This window comes from Zalophus californianus, chromosome 12 (assembly GCF_009762305.2).
Source record: "Zalophus californianus isolate mZalCal1 chromosome 12, mZalCal1.pri.v2, whole genome shotgun sequence".
In the NCBI taxonomy this organism is placed as follows: Eukaryota; Metazoa; Chordata; class Mammalia; order Carnivora; family Otariidae; genus Zalophus; species Zalophus californianus.
In genome coordinates, this window is record NC_045606.1 from 100,950,200 (window position 1) to 100,966,904 (window position 16,705).

Consider the following 16,705-nt stretch of genomic DNA (forward strand, 5'->3'; position numbering starts at 1 on the left):
GTCAACCAGCAAAAAAGACTTAAGACAGGCAAGTCAACAGGAGAGTGACCCGAATTTCAGGATCCAGAGCAAGCCTAGCTAGCTAAAATGAAGGTCACCTGGTCACCGGGAAACTGTTATTCAGGTGGGCCAGGGAGAGCCAAGCCAGTTTAGGAAGATGCAGTCCAGATAGGGGAAGTTACTTGGCTCAGGTGAGGACGGAAACCTATGCCCAAGAGTCTCTGTTTCTGAGCCAAGGCAGAGCAGGCAGGAGGGAACTCTGGATCTCAGTGACATTTGTTCAAATCAGGAGTGTCGTGGTGGCCTAGTGAATACCACTAATGTCAGACGTATGACAAAAAGGCACCCTGAAAGATACTGTCACCAGGGTGGGACAGAAAAGGGTGAGACCCTAGCAGGGACCTCTCTTTGGTTATGCTTGATTGACAATTCGTCAGGGAAAAGGAGAAGAGTGTGGTTTCCACGAAGTCCTGATCTACCTTGGGCTCCACATTAAACTCATGAAAACTCTTAGAGACAAGTCTGGTGGGAAGATGTCGCCATGGAGAAAGAAGAGGCGCCTCACCTTCGCTCTGGGAACCCTGCCTCACTACAAGGGTACTAGGATAATCTTTGTACATCCTCCTAAAGATCTTCTTCAGAACGCTTTGCTAAATTAACCAAGCACTTCAGGGTACCAACATGGAAGACCAGACTTCAAAAGTGTACTGTACTTTAAAAATGAGAGATCAGTCCTTGGTTTGATGGCTTTACAGTGTTGGATACACAAATAGAGGCTTATTGACTTGATAAATTATTGAGAGAACTTTGGGTTACAATCACTGAAATTAAATCTGTATGAGCAGGACCACCACCAATCAAAGCAGGAAGGAAGAGACAGTTTTTAAAGGAACTGCATTCATTTTTTTGTATAGGTAATAAAATTATCTAGTACAAAATTCCAAAAACTCAAAGGGGTAGATACTGAAACATCTCCCTCCCACCAGTAACCCCCACACACACTCATAAAAGGCCACTTTAATAAGCCTGTCGCTCTCTGGTAGGACAGAATGATCATGCACGGTCAGCGACTCAAGGTTAAAGACCCTCTGATCTTGAAGATGTATGTCATCCAGCTCAAGCCAAGAGCTCATTGCCCAGAACTAGACTTCGTAAAGTGAAATCCTCTGCTCAAGCTGGCAGAGGGTACAGGCTTAGAGCTTGTTGCCAACAAATCCCAGCTGGCCACCAAACCTGAAATGAGGCAAGTGAAACCCCAGGTACTTTGTATTGCCCTGGTGTGCTGCATGTTTGCTAGATACAGTATTTTGTAATCCATTTATATCCTCGATCTGTCCCCTTGCCATGCTAGGTCATGAAGTGTGACTTCTGCATAGTCCTTGACATTCACTGGCTATCCCAGGATAAAAGCCACATACATAGTGGCAACTGAAGCAACCCATTCCCTTTCCCTGCCCTTTTGTAGACTGTGGAACCAAGGCCAAATGGTAAATGGAAAAAAGCACTTGGCTAGAGTAATAAGAGTTGGAGTTAAGTTTCTGTTCTGACCCCTCACAGAGACATGTAACCTTGGCCCCCCTGACTTAACTCCATCTGTGAGAGAAAGTGATAAATCTCTACTCTGCCTAGCCAAAAAGCCAGTGCAAGGATCAAGCGAACATGAAGAAATGCCTTTCAAAATCCCTTCCCTTCCTGTAGCAAATGGACAAAGAAGAGCACAGTGGTCGAGAAGAGAAGTCCCCTGAATCGGTGGCTCTCCTCTGCTTCACCATCAGGACCAGGGAAGAAGCGGTCACTATCAACGCTGGCTCCTTTCTTCACCAAGAGTAAACTCTGTGCTTCTCTTACTGAATCTCCGAACAGGCCCACTGTGGGCAAGCACTCTTCTGTCTAAAACAGTATTCTGCTTCTTTAATTGTCCACATACTCTAACTTGTCCCACTCTCACGATTTCACCTGCTGGGTAAAGGTTCATACAGAGGAATCTTATCTTGAATCTACCCTCTCTCTGCGTGTCCCTATATCGGACCTCACCATCTGGCCTCTCCTTCGTGGTTTGGAAACCAGCACCCAGGATACCAAGAACGAACTATTCTAAAGTCAAAGCCAAAGCATCTGTACCTCCACTTATTGGCGGGAGAGAGTCCACTCGCGATGGGCAGCGTCGGGCCCTGCCCGCGGCCACCCTCTGGTGGCAGCAGCGCGCAACTGCGTCAGCTGAGTGAAGTGCGGAGTACTGCAGCGCCCCCTGGCGTTAGTCCAGGAGACGTGCGAGGGCACAGGAACCCGACCAGGTGAGCCTTCCTAGGGCGCGCGCGCTGGCGCCGCTGCGGGGTATTTAACTGTGAAGGCACTGGTTGGGCGGGGGGGATTGTACCCAAGAGTCTTAAAATCTAGTATGCATGCGTGTAGGTTCGTGTATATTTTTCGTGTCCAGTTACTTGAACCCCGTGTATCTGTTGTGTAAAATGTGTGCCGTTTGTGTGTGCGCACGCGTCACACGTGGGTAGGTTGGTGGTGGGGAGGTCCGCGCCTCCAGTGCAGGGCGGAGTCCTCACGGAGGCGTGAAATTGGTTTGGAGCAAACACATTACGGAAAGCAATTACCGGGGAGAAGTTCTGGGCCCGCGGGACCCGCAGCCAGGAGGCTAGGGAGGAAGCTCCCTGGCTTGCAAGAGTGTCTGTGGATGTCTAACCCCAGAACGGACCTTCCTAACACTGCCTGCTAATGGCTGAACGGGTGAGGCTGCGCAGCAGCCCCTCATATTGACCACTCTACATCGTCTTTCTTCCTTTACTGCTATCCTCTTTAAAAAGGCATCCTGCCGAAGATCCAGTACTCTCAGATATGGTCAGAAATCCTTCTCCCTTCTTACCACTTTGGGAGAGGCAACCACCTCCTGTGAAGTCTTCCCAGGTCCCTGCCCCTACACGCCCTCAGGTCCTGCTCCCACATGTCTTTTGCATTCACTTAATTGCCCCTTGTATTTGAACTAGTGATTCACACACCTTGTTTTTCAGACTAGATGGGAAATTCACTGAGGGCAGGAACTGGTCTCGTTCACAGCTGTAGATCTAGTGCCTAAAACCTGGGACTCAGGAGGCGCAAAATGAATGATGTGGATGGGATTAAATAAAATTTCCATCAAAGTGCAAAACAACTCTCAGGAAAGTCACCCCCTCGAGAGTCAGGATTCTCTTAGAACAGAGCTTTCAACATCTTTCACACGCCAATGATCCCATTTATATCCCAGACCTGACTTTGTCTCTGAATTCCAGATTTCTAGATCTAAATGACCTTGTAACATAGCCTCTTTGAGATGTGTAATAGACAGCTCCGACTTCATATCTCCCAGAGCGACCTTCTCGTTCCTCCCCCACCTGCCCCTTGCCCATCTTCCCCACCTTAGTAATTAGCACCACCATCCACCCAGTTGTTCAGCCCAAACACTGAAAGTCATCCTGGATTACGCTTTCCCTCAGCCCCCACATCCAGTCCATCAGCACGTCTCCTCCAGTCCCCAAACAGGGTCCCAAGTCACTGCTTCCCCCATCTCCGGGGACTCGACTTCAGCAGGAGCCCCCTAATGGTCTTTGATTCTTCCTGGCCTCTCCCCTCTCCCCAAAGCCATTCAGAGATCTTTCCAAACCTACCTCAGTTCAGGGCACTCCCGGGCTCTTCCCCACTCCACTCACGGGCCTGGGCCTCAGGTCAAATGTCACCTCCTCCAAGAGGCAGCCTGTCACCCAGTCTCCAATAGCTCCAAGCAAGCTGGCAATCACCGTGAATGCCTCAGAGGGCTTAGCCCTGCGGCACCTTGCCGCCCATTTGCTTAGGGTCCCCTCCCCCTAGAAGGTACTCCGGTGAGGACTGGAGAGCCAGGCCTGTGTGTGCGTGGCACCTGGACCACAGGGGCACGGAAGCCCTTGCCCAACATGGGCCACGGGCCATTCTCCCAGGCCTCGGCCCCCGGACAAGACGGGCTCTCCAGGAGAGGCCCCACACGGTGAGGGGAACTCACACATGAGCGAGCCCCGGGGAGATCGCTGCCCGACCCCTCTCATCCCCCGCCTGTGCCGACCTCCCCACCTCCCCTCCCAACCCGCGCGGGCCCCGGGGCCTGCGCGCTCAAGACCTGCCCGGCGTCGCCACAGCTGAGGGGCCGGGCCTCCGTCTGGCGGCCCCGTCTCCCGTCGCGCTCCACAGGGCGGGTCAGCCCAAGGCCGGTGAGGCAAGGTGAGAACCCCCCGGGGCCCACTCACCTCCGCCCCGCTTCTCCTAGGCTTCTCTCCCCAGGCCGTCTGGGGCTTCGCGCCCGGCCGGCCCCGCCCCTGCCGCCTGCGTCCTCCAGGCCCCGCCCCCGCAGCCTCGGTCCCCGAAGTTGGAGGGAAAGTTGTGAACACCGGCGCTTGCGCACTCTGGGGCCCTGGGAAACCTGTCCGGCGACCCTTGACGTCACGGATCACAGTGCACTTGATTGGCTGCTCTGCGACACCAGTCAGCTCCGTCTTTCTACTGTGGTTGCAGGCCGACTCCTGCGTGCTGGCCACCTGCGAGGTCTTAAAAACCTGGCACTGCAAAGACCCTCAGGGACTCTCTCCTTTCTTGGCTTACGAATGTGAGCAACTTGAGCCCAGAGAGGGGAAGAAATTTAAGTTCCACAGCCGAATGGCTGAGGCCCCGGACGTAACGCTCAGCTCCGCTCCTGCTGCCACAAAGCTAAGTCCAAGAGAGGCAGGAACCAGGCGTGCGTCCGGTGCTCCCTGACCTATAGGACAGGCAGTAGCTAGAGTTGCTTGTTTTTTCCAAACCTGAAACCTCCACTCTCACCTGAACCACGGTTACCCTCTCTGATGGCTGACACCTGCACCCACTTTTCACTGGCCTTCTTGCTCTTCACCTCACCTCCCTACCCCAAGGCTGCCTTTCCCATCCTGTCCCACCATCTGCCCTGCCTCATTCCTGCAGCAGCTCTTCTCTACCCAAGCCTGTTTGCTCACCCATCCTCTGGGTGGTTGTCCTGACATTACCTCACCTGGTGGCCCTTGTGCCACATCATGAGCCGGCAGGGCAAGTCTGCCTGGGGCGGCTCAACAGCTGGTAGATGCCAAAGGGGGAAGATGACACCATTGGCGCCATGGGGCAGATGGGGGTGAGGGGGTCCATAAGTCTGCCCATCCTGAGTCCCCTGAGTGAGCAGCTCAGAGGAAGGCCTGCTGCAGACAGCACCAAACAACACAGGCCTGCAGATTTTTAATGCTCATACAGGGATCGGATGGGCTGGAGGGGTGCCTGAGGAGACCACCAAGAGGAGTTCCTCACTTGCCACAAGTGCCAGTTGTCTCTCTGTTAGACATCACCTGGCTGCATGGTCTGTTTCTCTCTCCCCGGCAGGGATGGCAGCATCCACATCTGCCTGAGGAGCTGGACCTCCTGCTGACAGAGCCACCTCGGCCCGAATCAGTTCAACTCAGTCCTGGGCTGGGGGCTGCTGAGAGCCGCAGACCGGAGCCCCCGGGGCATCTGCTTTCAGGTCTCTCAAAAGGCAGTGGACAGACATCTGGAAAGAGAGGTGTGGATTCAGAGAGGTCCCAAGGTCCAGGAGGCAGGCTGGTTCTGGCCAAGGCCCTGCCCCCAACTCTTCTCTTGCCTCCTACCCATCCCTCTAAATGCCCACAGAACCCGGCACTCACCTAGTAGAGCACGTCCTCAAAGTCCAGCTGCAGGTAGCGGAGCAGGCGGGATGGCAGGGGAAGGCGGGGCAGGGCATGGGGCAGGCAGGCGGCCAGGTGAGCACGGAGCGCACAGCGGCTCAGGTGCTGCAGCGATCTGGGCTGCCTCACCAAGGCGAAAAGGGAGGAATAGAAACGGTGGTGCTTCTGGGGATAGAATGAGGGGCTCAGCGAGGCAGCCTTGGACAAATGGCACCCTTTCCTCCCAAAGCGGGCGGGGGGGGGGAGGGGGGAGGGGAGGCTGGTGGCCAGCAGGTGTCTACAGGAGCCTCTAGAAGTAGTGTTTTGGGTGTTCACTCTGTGTTTTCTTCTTCTGGGACATGAACGGGTCTCTGGGTTGTTTCTCTGGGGCAGGGTAGGGGAACCAACAGAGCTTCCCTGTAGGGAGTGGAGTCCTTTGGGGCCAGGCTGAGTGAGTGTGTGTTCAGGGTCCTGGAATCTGACCTGCAGTATTTCAAGAGGCACCAGGGCCATGGCCTCCTCGGGAAGCTGCATGATACTGTAGGTGTTCATCAGGACCTCAATGGTTCTCGGAGACTCACACCAGCGCTCCAGCACCTGGAGGAGGCAGAGATGCATCAGCGCTTCCAGGGTTCCCCCACGCTGCAGGTCCCCGAGCCAGCCTGCACAGGGTGACGAGACAGTGATAGAACAGCTGCTGTGGGTTGAATTGTGTCCCCCCAAAAATATGTTGAAGTCCTAATCCCCAGGACATATAAATATGACCTCTTTAGAAATAGGATCTTTGCAGTTGCGATGAAGTTAAAATGAGGTCATCAGGGAGAGGATTCAGAGAGAAGGGAAGAGGCCAGCAGAGACCTGGTGGGATCAAGTTGGAGCCAGATTCATTCTTTCATGTCTTCATTTAGTAAATATTTACTGAGGACCACTACGGGCTGAGCCCTGGGGACCCAGCAATGAGGATGACAGACAGGTCCTTTCAGCTGGGAAGGTCTATTTCAGTGGGAGAAAATAATATAAACACATAAACCACCACAGATAAGCCATTACAATGAAAAATAAGTAGGCTTGGGGACTGAATGTGTTGGGAGGGTGCTGTCCTAGATGGGTGGTCAAGAAAAGCCTCTCTGAGGAGGTGACCCACTGCAGGGGAGGCTGAGCTATGCTGCGGGAGCAGCCCGTGCCAGGGACTGTCCACGTGGAAAGAAAGACAGCCTCAGCCGGCCTGGACACACACAGATGCCATCATACTCACCCGAGTCTGCAAGTCCTAGCTAGAAGCAGATGTGTGCTTCATCCGCTCCACCTCTGGCTGTGTCTCAAGCTATAGGCAGTGGCCACAGACCCTTTATAAAATCTGAGAATGGCTAAGTACTGTCTTTCTGGCAGCATTCCTATACATGGCACCCCTCTCTCCACATAAACTTGCATGCAGCATTGGGGGCTTTAAAACCCCCTGCCTACAAGGAGCCCCACCGCCTGGCAGGCTTGGAGTGCTGCATGGGCTGGGTGCTGCTGGGCCGGGGGAGCAGGGCCCCTGGGGAAAGCATCTCACACACCCGGAGCCCCCTCTGCTTCTTGCAGTGCAGCTCAGCAGTGCTCACTGGGGCTGCCCCATCCCGTCTGCCCAGAGCGGGTCTCTGATTTCCTCCTCCTTAGATCTAGGAAAGAACAGCCTGGTCACGTCTATCTGCTGTTCAGGGGTCTCTCTGTGCCTCCCAGCCCACGTTGATTCCTGCCTCTGTCCTCTGCCTGGAATACCTATACTTTCCTCCTCCTCCATCTCCAAGGCCTGCCCATCCCAAGTCCCCTCTGCTCCAGGAAGCCTCCTGCGGCTCTTGAACCAGCACCTCTCTCTCCCCACGTTGGCATAATGCCCAGCAGCTTTCCCACACATTATTTAACTTAGAAGAACACGAGCTAACAGGTGTTGAGCACTAACTGTAGGTCAGGCCCTGTTGAAAGGGCTCTATGTGTATGAGCTCAGTTCTCATCCTAACCCTATGAAGTAGGCACACTCTTATGTCCCTGTGTTACACACGAGAGAACTGAGGCCCAGAGAGATTAAGCAACTTGCCAAGGGTCGCATGGCTAGTGTGCCAGGCTCCAGAGCCTGCGCTCTTGGTTGTCACTTACTTCCGAGTTTGCTGGGAGAACTGAAGGCGCCCGTGCCGCAGGTACCACACCATAGAATAGTGTCTGGTGGTGGTCAGGGCTGTGCTCCCTCCAAATGTTACCCACGAGGCTCCTACAGCTTTTTATCACTGTTCGCTAGAGGCTATAATTCATGCAAGGAACATGCGTTCAGAGTGTTCCAGTGACTTGCCTACAGTCACAGGAACAAGCATCAGACCAGACCCTGGCTTCAGGTTTCCTGAGTGCCCAGTGGCTCCTGGAGAGCTGGCTGAGCCCGGCAGTGATCACAGATGGCTCCTTGCAGGGAGACAGGCACCTCAGGCAAGCGTGGGGCAGCTGTGGATTGCAGGAGATGGAGGCAGGCTCCCTCCTGAACTTTTCCATCACCTGGGACGCGGCACCCAATCGAAGGGGAGGAATGGGGCACTTGGCTGTGCCGGCCCCCTTGGTCCCTAAGGCAGGGCAGATCGGGGCTGGGGGCGGGGGCGGGCAGTGGGGTCCTGGGAAATCCTGCTGCTGCTCTGCCTCCTCCTCCCACCTCCTCCCCGAAGGGGAAATCATTAGCTGTCAAAGCCACCGTCAGATTACAGGGAATTGCTCGTCTCCTAATTATCTGGTGTTAATAGGAGATTAATTAGTGTTAATTGTTGATTTTCTTGTATTTTCCCAAAGGGGAGACCAATCTGCCGAACTCTCAGGCTGTTTAATTATTTGGTCTTGCTTAGGAATCTAGACAGATGCTTCTAGGTTTGTGAGTGAAGGCGAAAGGCAGGGACAGGAGAGGAGTGTCCAGGACCGGGCAGGGCTGGACAGTTCAGGCCCCGAGATGACGCAGAAGGATCTGCCCACAGCCTGCTACCCTGTATCCGTTCTGACCCAGCTCCTCAGAGAACAGGGGTCCCCATCCCAGTCCCAGACCCTTGTGACATTATATGGCCCCCTCCAGATATGACGCAGTATGGGACAGGGCCCCCTGTCAGGGCATCTAGGAGCACAGGTCTTCAAGTTGAACCCACTTTGGGAATATTTTATGTTAATAAAATGAGATACAGCCAGGAAATTGACAGTGAAAGGCTTTTTCTCTGGTGCCAGGATAGCAGCTGCTGGTCTGGGTGATGCTAAGCTCTCAGAAACAAGGACTATGTCTGTCTGCAAAAGGTCAGGAAGCTTTGAACCTCATGACCCAGGCTCATCGCTCTGCCTTGGGGGAGCCTGTCCTGTGCAGAGTGTCTCACTGAATGGATCCCACTGCCAGGCTGAGCTTCCTGCATGTTCCTCTCATCAGCTCACTCCCCTGATGAAGAAACAACTCCCTGATGCCCACTTCAGTCCTGGCTCCTGTCTTTTCAGATGCATGATAATCTGACCTCCTGCCCTCAGCCCACCTTCATCACACACGCATACACTTGTGCATGCACACATACCTACACACACACCCCTCCTGTTGGTCTACGTCCTTGCCTTTGCCCCCTTTAGGCTTTGCTTACTTGATGAAAGAAGAACTTACTCATGTGCTCAAGTGTCTGAGGCTGCATCCAGAGTGAGTGGGAGCAGGTCTGCATCTCCCCTCCCCTCACCCTCACGGCCCTCCCTCTGGCCCCAGCCCCATACCTTGGGGAGGGCCCCAGGCCAGACACGGACAGCACCATGGTTGAGCAAAGCTCGCACCATGTGCTCTGGGCTCTGGGCCAGGGCCGCAGCTGGGCCCTGCAGAGCACAGTGCAGGGCCGTGTGTCCACCATAGTCCATGGCGTTGGCGCTAACGCCGTGGGATAGGAGCAGCTCCACGATGGCCGCGTGGCCGCGGCGACAGGCCAGGTGCAGGGGCCGTCGCTTGTCCTGGTCAGCAGCATCAGCATCAGCTCCGGCTGAGAGCAACAGACAGCAGAGCTGGAGGCAGCGGGCGGTGGTGGCCTCAGCGTCGACCGGGGACGTGCAGCGGACGTCACAGGCAGCCAGCAGTGGGGTCCAGCCTTCGGCATTACGGGCATTAGGGCATGCCCCCCGTCTCAGAAGCAGGTCTGCCAGCTCCACATGGCCCAGCCGCGCGGCTACATGCAAAGGGGTCTCCTCCTCCTCCTCAGACCGACCATCCACTTTCGCCCCAAACCTCAGGAGCAGTTCCGCACACCTGGGAAGGGCGAGACGGTGGTGGGGAGGAAAATAGGGCCCTCCACTCCTACTAGTCTGAGCAGAGCAAACCTGGGGGGAGTTCTTGGGCTACTCCTGCTTCTGTCTGCCCCTCCCCTTCCCTCCTGCCGGTCACTAGTCACCCCAGCCATGTGCTGCAGGGCCAGCAAAGCCTTCTCTCCAAGCCCGCGTGCTCCCTGCAGGAGTGGTGCCCTAAAGTCTTCATGGGGGCGAAAGTCACATGCAGCCCTCATGCAGTGAGAACAGGAGCCCTTCTGAGGGCTCTACACGAACTGACTAGTTCCATCATAGGTCCCAAGGAGGAAACTGAGCCCCGAGGGTGTGAGGACCCGGCCCACATTCATGCAGCTAGGAAGGAGGGGGGCTGGCATTCGGGCCCAGGGGGCAGCAGGGCAGTGGAAGGCTGTGCACGCTGGGGCTGGTAGAGGAAGCGGGACGTGGGGCCTGGCTGTGGGTATGGGATGGAACTGGGGGCATGGGAGAAAGAGCAACAAAACCAAAACTGGCCAGCCAGATTTGCTCCAAGACGGCCCTCACAGAAGGTCGTGTGTGCCTGTAAGAACATGAACATGGAAATTCAAAGCGAACGGAACTTAGCCTCTTGGAGCTAGTGTCCGCGTCGGGAGAATGGGGATACTTGCTAATACCTGGACCTAATGAAGTTGTGAGCAGCACAGTGCCTGGAAAGACCATGACAACAGCTCTTGGCAGGGAGAGTGGGTGGTGATGGATCTTGGGGGCCCATTGTATTATCTTGCCCACCTTTCTACATGTTTAAAATTATCCATAATAATTTTTTTAAAGATTTTATTTATTTATTTGACAGAGAGAGAGATAGCGAGAGCAGGAACACAAGCAGGGGGAGTGGCAGAGGGAGAAGCAGGCTTCCCTCTGAGCAGGGAGCCCGATGCAGGGCTCGATCCCAGGACCCTGAGGTCAAGACCTGAGCCGAAGGCAGACGCTTAACGACTAAGCCACCCAGATGCCCCTATCCATAATAATTTTAAAAAATACTTCTGTTTACGTGGGAAAGGAAAGAATGATTCTAGCTGGGTGTGGTCTCCATGAGGCTGGGCTAGAACATGTCCAGAACTAAAAATGCGGGATTGTATAGAGCTGTGTTGTCTGATACAGGGGCCACGAGCCACACACGGCTATTGAGCCCTTGGATTATGACCATGCCTAACTGAGACATGCCGTGAGTGTAAAATACACACCAATTTTGAAGACTTGGTACAAAAAAGGGAACGTAAAATATCTCATTAGTTCTTTATGTTGATTACATGTTGAAGTGGCAATGTTTTGGATATACTGGGTTAAATGAAAGATATTATTAAAATTAATTTCACCCGTTTCAGAGATATTTGTACACCCATGTTCACCGCAGCACTATTCACAACAGCCAAAATGTGAAAGAAAGCAATCTAAGTGTTCATCAGCTGATGAGTGGATAAAATGTAGCATCTACAGACAATGGGATCTTATTTAGCCTGGAAAAGGGAGGACATCCTGACACCGGCTGCAACATGGATGAACCCTGAGGACATCGTGTGGAGTGAAAGAAGCCATCACAAAAGGACAAATGCCCTGTAATTCCACTCGTATGGGGTACCTAGAATAGTCAAATTCTAGAAACCAGAAGAATGGTGGCTGTCACAGGCTGGAGGGAGAGAGGAATGAGAAGCTTTTGTTCAGCGAGGACAGAATTTCAGGGTTTTTTTTTTTTAAGATTTTTTTAAAAAGATTTTATTTATGGGGCGCCTGGGTGGCTCAGTGGTTGAGCGTCTGCCTTCGGCTCAGGTCACGGTCCCAGGGTCCTGGGATCGAGCCCCACGACCGGCTTCCTGCTCAGCAGAGAGCCGGCTTCTCCCCTTCCCTCTGCCTGCCGCTCTGCCTACTTGTGCTCTCTGTCTCTCTGTCTCTCTGTCAAATAAATAAATAAATAAACAAACAAACAAATAAATAAATCAATCTTAAAAAAAGATTTTATTTATTCATTTGATAGAGAGAGCACAAGCAGGGGGAGCAGCAGAGGGAGAGGGAGAAGCAGGCTCCCTGCAGAGCAGGGAGCCCGACACAGAACTCGATCCCAGGACCCCGGGATCATGACCTGGGCCGAAGGCAGACGCTTAACCAACTGAACTACCCAGGTGCCCCAGAATTTGTTTTGTTAAGATTAAAAATGTTCATGAGAAGGATGGTGGTGATGGTTACCTGACAATGTAAACCTGCTTAGTGCCACTGAACTGTGCCTTTAGAAACGGTCAAGATGGTACATTTTATGTTATATGTATCTTACCAGAATTAAAAAAATTAATTTCATCTTTTTCTATTTTTTTTTAAGATTTTACATTTAAGTCACCTCTACACCCACTATGGGGCTTGAACTCACAACCCTGAGAGCAAGAGTCCCATGCTCTACTGACTGAGCTAGCCAGATGCCCCATTATTGTTCATTTTTTTGATAAGGCCACTAAAAAATTTTAAATTACATACGTGGCTCACATTGTTTTTCTATTGGGACACACCGGGATAGAATACATCTTTGACCATAATAAGTCAATGGAGTCTGCTGAAGGATGCTGAGGTTAACAGGAGGTTAACCAGCTCATGATGAAAGGGATAAAAATCTGGCACCATTCCAGAGCAAGATGTGAAATTTGTCAGGTGTGCAGTCCGTAGAGAGAGGGCCTCTACTGCATGTACAGTTAGTTCATAGATTTGCCAAGGGTCCCTTTGCCAGGATTCCACGCTCATCAAGAAATTGAGTGAGGGGGTGCCTGGTTGGCTAAGCGTCTGCCTTCGGTTCAGGTCATGATCCCAAGGTCCTAGGATCGAGCCCTGCATGGGGCTCCCTGCTCAGCGGAGAGCCTGCTTCTCCCTCTCCCGCCGCTCCCCCTGCTTGTGCTCTCTCTCTCTCTCTCTCTCTGTCGAATAAATAAATAAAATCTTCTTTTAAAAATTGAGTGAGGACTCATCCCCCAAATCTCCTTACACATATGGCATAATTATTTGGGCATAGTAAAGGAATTTTCCCTACACTAAATAATATATTGAAACATGGGTATATCTATCAGTTTGTGAGTTTAGTTAGTTGAGCTCCATCCCTAGGCCCATTTACCTGAGGGTACCCACCAATAGGGAAACGCCAGACCTGCCCACAGGGATCAGTGCATGCCCTAACTGGGGTCTGCCCTCCTTTCCAGACTACCTGGATCACTCCTGGACTGTCAGCTCCCTGAAAGCAGGATTATGCCTCAGTCACTGTTGTACCTAGCACAGGGCCTGGAATACAGGGTAGGCTCAGAAAAATTAACACTTTACAGTATACTACCTCACCATAATGGATCCAGACAACTCCCCAACACAGGCTCTGCAACTGGGTCCCTGCCACAGTCCTTTTACACCCCTGGGGAAGCAGAAACTGTCCCAAGTACAGGCCATTCCCAAGTTCAGGGCCAGTGGTAGGAGGGTTTGGGGAGTAATCACATCCTGACTCCCCACCTGAGGCAAGCTCAGCAAGCCTGCCAGCCCCTGACATGCTCGCTCATCCTCCCTGAGGTCATGGCTCTGACCCCCCACCCAAGAGTAGAATGGGGGCTGGACTGAGGGGTCACTCACTCAAGGGTGCCGGCCCCCTGGCAGAGGTGCAAGGGGAGTTTTCCATCCTGGTCAGGGATGTTGGGGTCGGCTCCTGCCACCAGCAGCATGTGGACACAGGCAGCGTGGCCCGCAGCACAGGCTTCGTGCAGGGCGGTGCGGCCCCCTGGGGCGCTGTCAGGCCTTGCCCGCCGCCTCAGCAGCAGCTGCAGAACTTCCGTGTGGCCCCGGCTGGCGGCCACGTGCAGAGGGGTGGTCAGCTCCTCTTTGTACGTCAGAGACCAGATTCCTAGGGAGAGAGGGGACATGGGCCTCAGACCCTGGAGGGAGGCAAAGAGCGGCCAGGCAACAGGGGAGATGGGCAGAGGCTGGGAAGAGGGAGCTCAGAGCTCCGTCCCCAGCCTCCCCTCTCCCTCTCAGATCACCACCCCCCCACCCCATGCCCCTGGCCCGTACTCAGAGCGCGGATGTTGAAGCGGAAATCCCTCCATCGCTCTGGGTCGCTGGTATCAAAGATGGAATCCGGAGCCAGGCCAGTGCTGGAGTCGGCGAGGATGTGGGAGACAGAGCCCACATCCCCGGCCAGCACTGCCTGCCAGAAGGCCAGGGCAGGTCCCGAGGCCGTCCGGGTGACGATGGGTCCCGGGCCAGACTCTGGGTGTTCGGCAGACCCTCTGTTGGGCTTCTCCACCAGCCTGGCACAGAGCGCATGTCTGTCACTGGGGGGTTCTCCCTGCCCCCTGCACTCTTCTGGGGACCAGCTCATGAGGACAGAGTAGGAGCATGTGGGAAGAGGAGTGGGGGAAGGAGGGGTCAGAGGCAGAGAGAGGAAGAAGAGGAGAGAAACAGGGACAGAGGGCGGGAGAGGGTCTCTGTGTCCCTGAGCTGAGCCTGACCCGGCCACGCAGTTCAGCAGAAGCTATTCTGGGCTCCGCATGACTTCACTCCCGGGCCAAGGCTTAGGCAAGCCTCTGGGTGGGGAGAAGTAGCCAGGGGCTTCTCCTCTTCCTCAAGCACTTGGTAACTCTGTATCTGATAGGGTCAGCCCAGGCCCCTGGCCCTTAGCCCTCCACCCCCCACAGTCCCTCACCCCTCTGGTGGCTGCTCCAGCGAGGCTCGGCGGCCCGGGACTCCAGCAGCAGGTCGGCTGTGCTATGTGGGGGAAACAGCTCCTGTAACCTCGCCAGGTCTCCGGTGTACAGGGCATTCTGCAAGGCCATGTCACGGCACAGTAGTGGCGACGGCCGAGTTGGCTCCCAGGCTGGGCAGGCCTGCGACCCCCAGACCCGGCAGGCTGGGGCCGAAGGAAGGCACCCCAGACGGCGTCCCCAGCGGGGAGGGGAGCTCCTTCTCCCAGGCATAGCCCATCTCTGGGAGAGAGAGAGCCGAAGAAGCAGGACTCGGGGAGATGCCGCTGACCGACTGGTCAGGCAGGCACCGGGCCCAGGCAGAGGCCTAGTGTGGGAGGGGCAGGGGAGTGCACGCAGGCCATGCCCTAAATAGCCCCGGCTGCCCTAGCTGTCTGTCCCAGGGAAGGCGGCCTCAGGCTGGAGCGGGCATTAGGGAGGAGCGGGGGGACAGAGTGAGGCTCGAGCCCTCCAACCCTGAGTTCACCCTGGAGTTGACGGCCCTCAGGGTTGAAAGGGATCGCCCAGATCGTGGTAGACAACCTGCAATTTCACAGGTAAAGGAACATGAGCCTGGGTGTGGGAAGTGATTTGCCCAAGGTGTGACAACTTGTGGCAGATCCGGGACTAGAATGGGGGTGGGGGTGGGGAGTGGGGGCTCTCAAGCCGCCATTTCATCGTCTTTGTCATCTATCATGTGCTTCACCGAGCCGGCCTCCAGCGGCCTGGGCTCTGATCCCAGACGGAGGGCATGTGGGTGCCGGGCGATTTTTCCTGCCCTCCCAAATGCCACCGATTAGCCCTGCACCTTCCCCCTCCCAAACCCAAGGAAAGGCTCCACAGTAGTGACGAATGGCAGAGAAGGCCCCACTCCGTGAGGCTTTCCTTCCAGGTGTTCTCTAGAAGACAGACTTCTGCCTTGGGGAGAGAGGGCTCGGCCCACAGACAGCGACAGAAACTCCCAGTGCCCACCCTGGGTGCTGACCCCCCATCTCCCATCTCTACCTACCAACGTTGGAGGGGTCTCAGTTGGGGAGTGAGAAGGAGGAAGTGGTTCTACCCATTCAGGCACATTAGGATAACAAGACTACTTTCCTTTGGGGAGATAAACAGGAAAACAGGGAGAAAGAACCTCAATCCCAGCCCCTGGGCAGCCCACAACGGGCCCTGGGCCCGCTCCAGCCCTAGCGGTCGCGTCTCGTCCGGCTCCCGTTGGCCTCCGTGACCTGCAGAACACACCCTGACTTTTATTCACACACTCTTTACACTGCTTCTTCTGAGAGAACTCTGGAGCTCCTAGCTCTCTGTGGCACGACTGTCCCTTGCTCCCTGAGCTCCCCTTCTCCAGCACCCCAACTCTTCCCTCCCCACAAAAGGGGACCCACAGATGAACTTCCACCTGGGGGCAGGAGGCTGTGTCCCATCCACTCCCTGAGGGACAGGCTCTGGGCCAAAGGAAGGAGAGCAGAGCTTGGGCCGGTGGGTGGGGAGCAGGCATGTTTCAGAAAGACGTGGAGACCACTCGGAGAAGGCACTGGCTCTACCAAGAGCCCTTGTTCTGGCCACCTACTACACCCTTTCTCCCTAGAACCCTCCTCTACCCCACCCTGCCACTGCCTAAGAGTCTTCACCCCACTGACACCCTTTTGTAAGGATAATCAAACCCTAGAGTACCAGGGACCTTGGAGGCTGGTCCAACCTCTCCTTGTCTTACAGGTAAGGAGACTGGGGCCCAGAGACAGGAAAGGTCTGTGCAAGATCACCCAGGGAGTTCTCACCGAGGTGGGGCTAACACCAGGGGCTGCTGACTTCCAAACTTGGTTTTGTTTTTTTTCCTTTTTCCAGACTTACTATGGAACTTCCTTCTCCCTTCTCTTTTTCCTTCTTTCCTTCTTTTCCTATTTTTTTTCTCTCTTAAAAACCCCAAGGAGGAAGAGAGCTGGGGAGCCAGGACAGGAGCCAACAGGAGACGAAGACATGGGTGCGGGTCAGAGGACA

General features: G+C 54.6%; 1 protein-coding gene across 2 annotated transcripts; it reads right to left on the reverse strand.

Moving 5' to 3' along the window:
• Positions 1-5,233: 5,233 nt before the first annotated feature.
• ASB10 (ankyrin repeat and SOCS box containing 10) lies at positions 5,234-15,803 on the reverse strand. 2 transcript variants are annotated; one of them, XM_027574274.1, is made up of 6 exons: positions 14,671-15,803; positions 13,602-13,869; positions 9,441-9,960; positions 6,177-6,290; positions 5,694-5,879; positions 5,234-5,560 (listed from the first exon to the last, which is right to left on the reverse strand). In XM_027574274.1, exons 1-5 carry the CDS (start codon positions 14,939-14,941, stop codon positions 5,694-5,696), a joined length of 1,359 nt encoding a protein of 452 aa, XP_027430075.1. In that variant the 5' UTR covers positions 14,942-15,803; the 3' UTR covers positions 5,234-5,560. The 2 variants fall into 2 exon arrangements, with proteins under 2 accessions (XP_027430075.1, XP_035579152.1); XM_035723259.1 differs by lacking the exon at positions 14,671-15,803 and adding an exon at positions 14,037-14,459.
• Between the last annotated feature and the right edge of the window lie 902 nt (positions 15,804-16,705).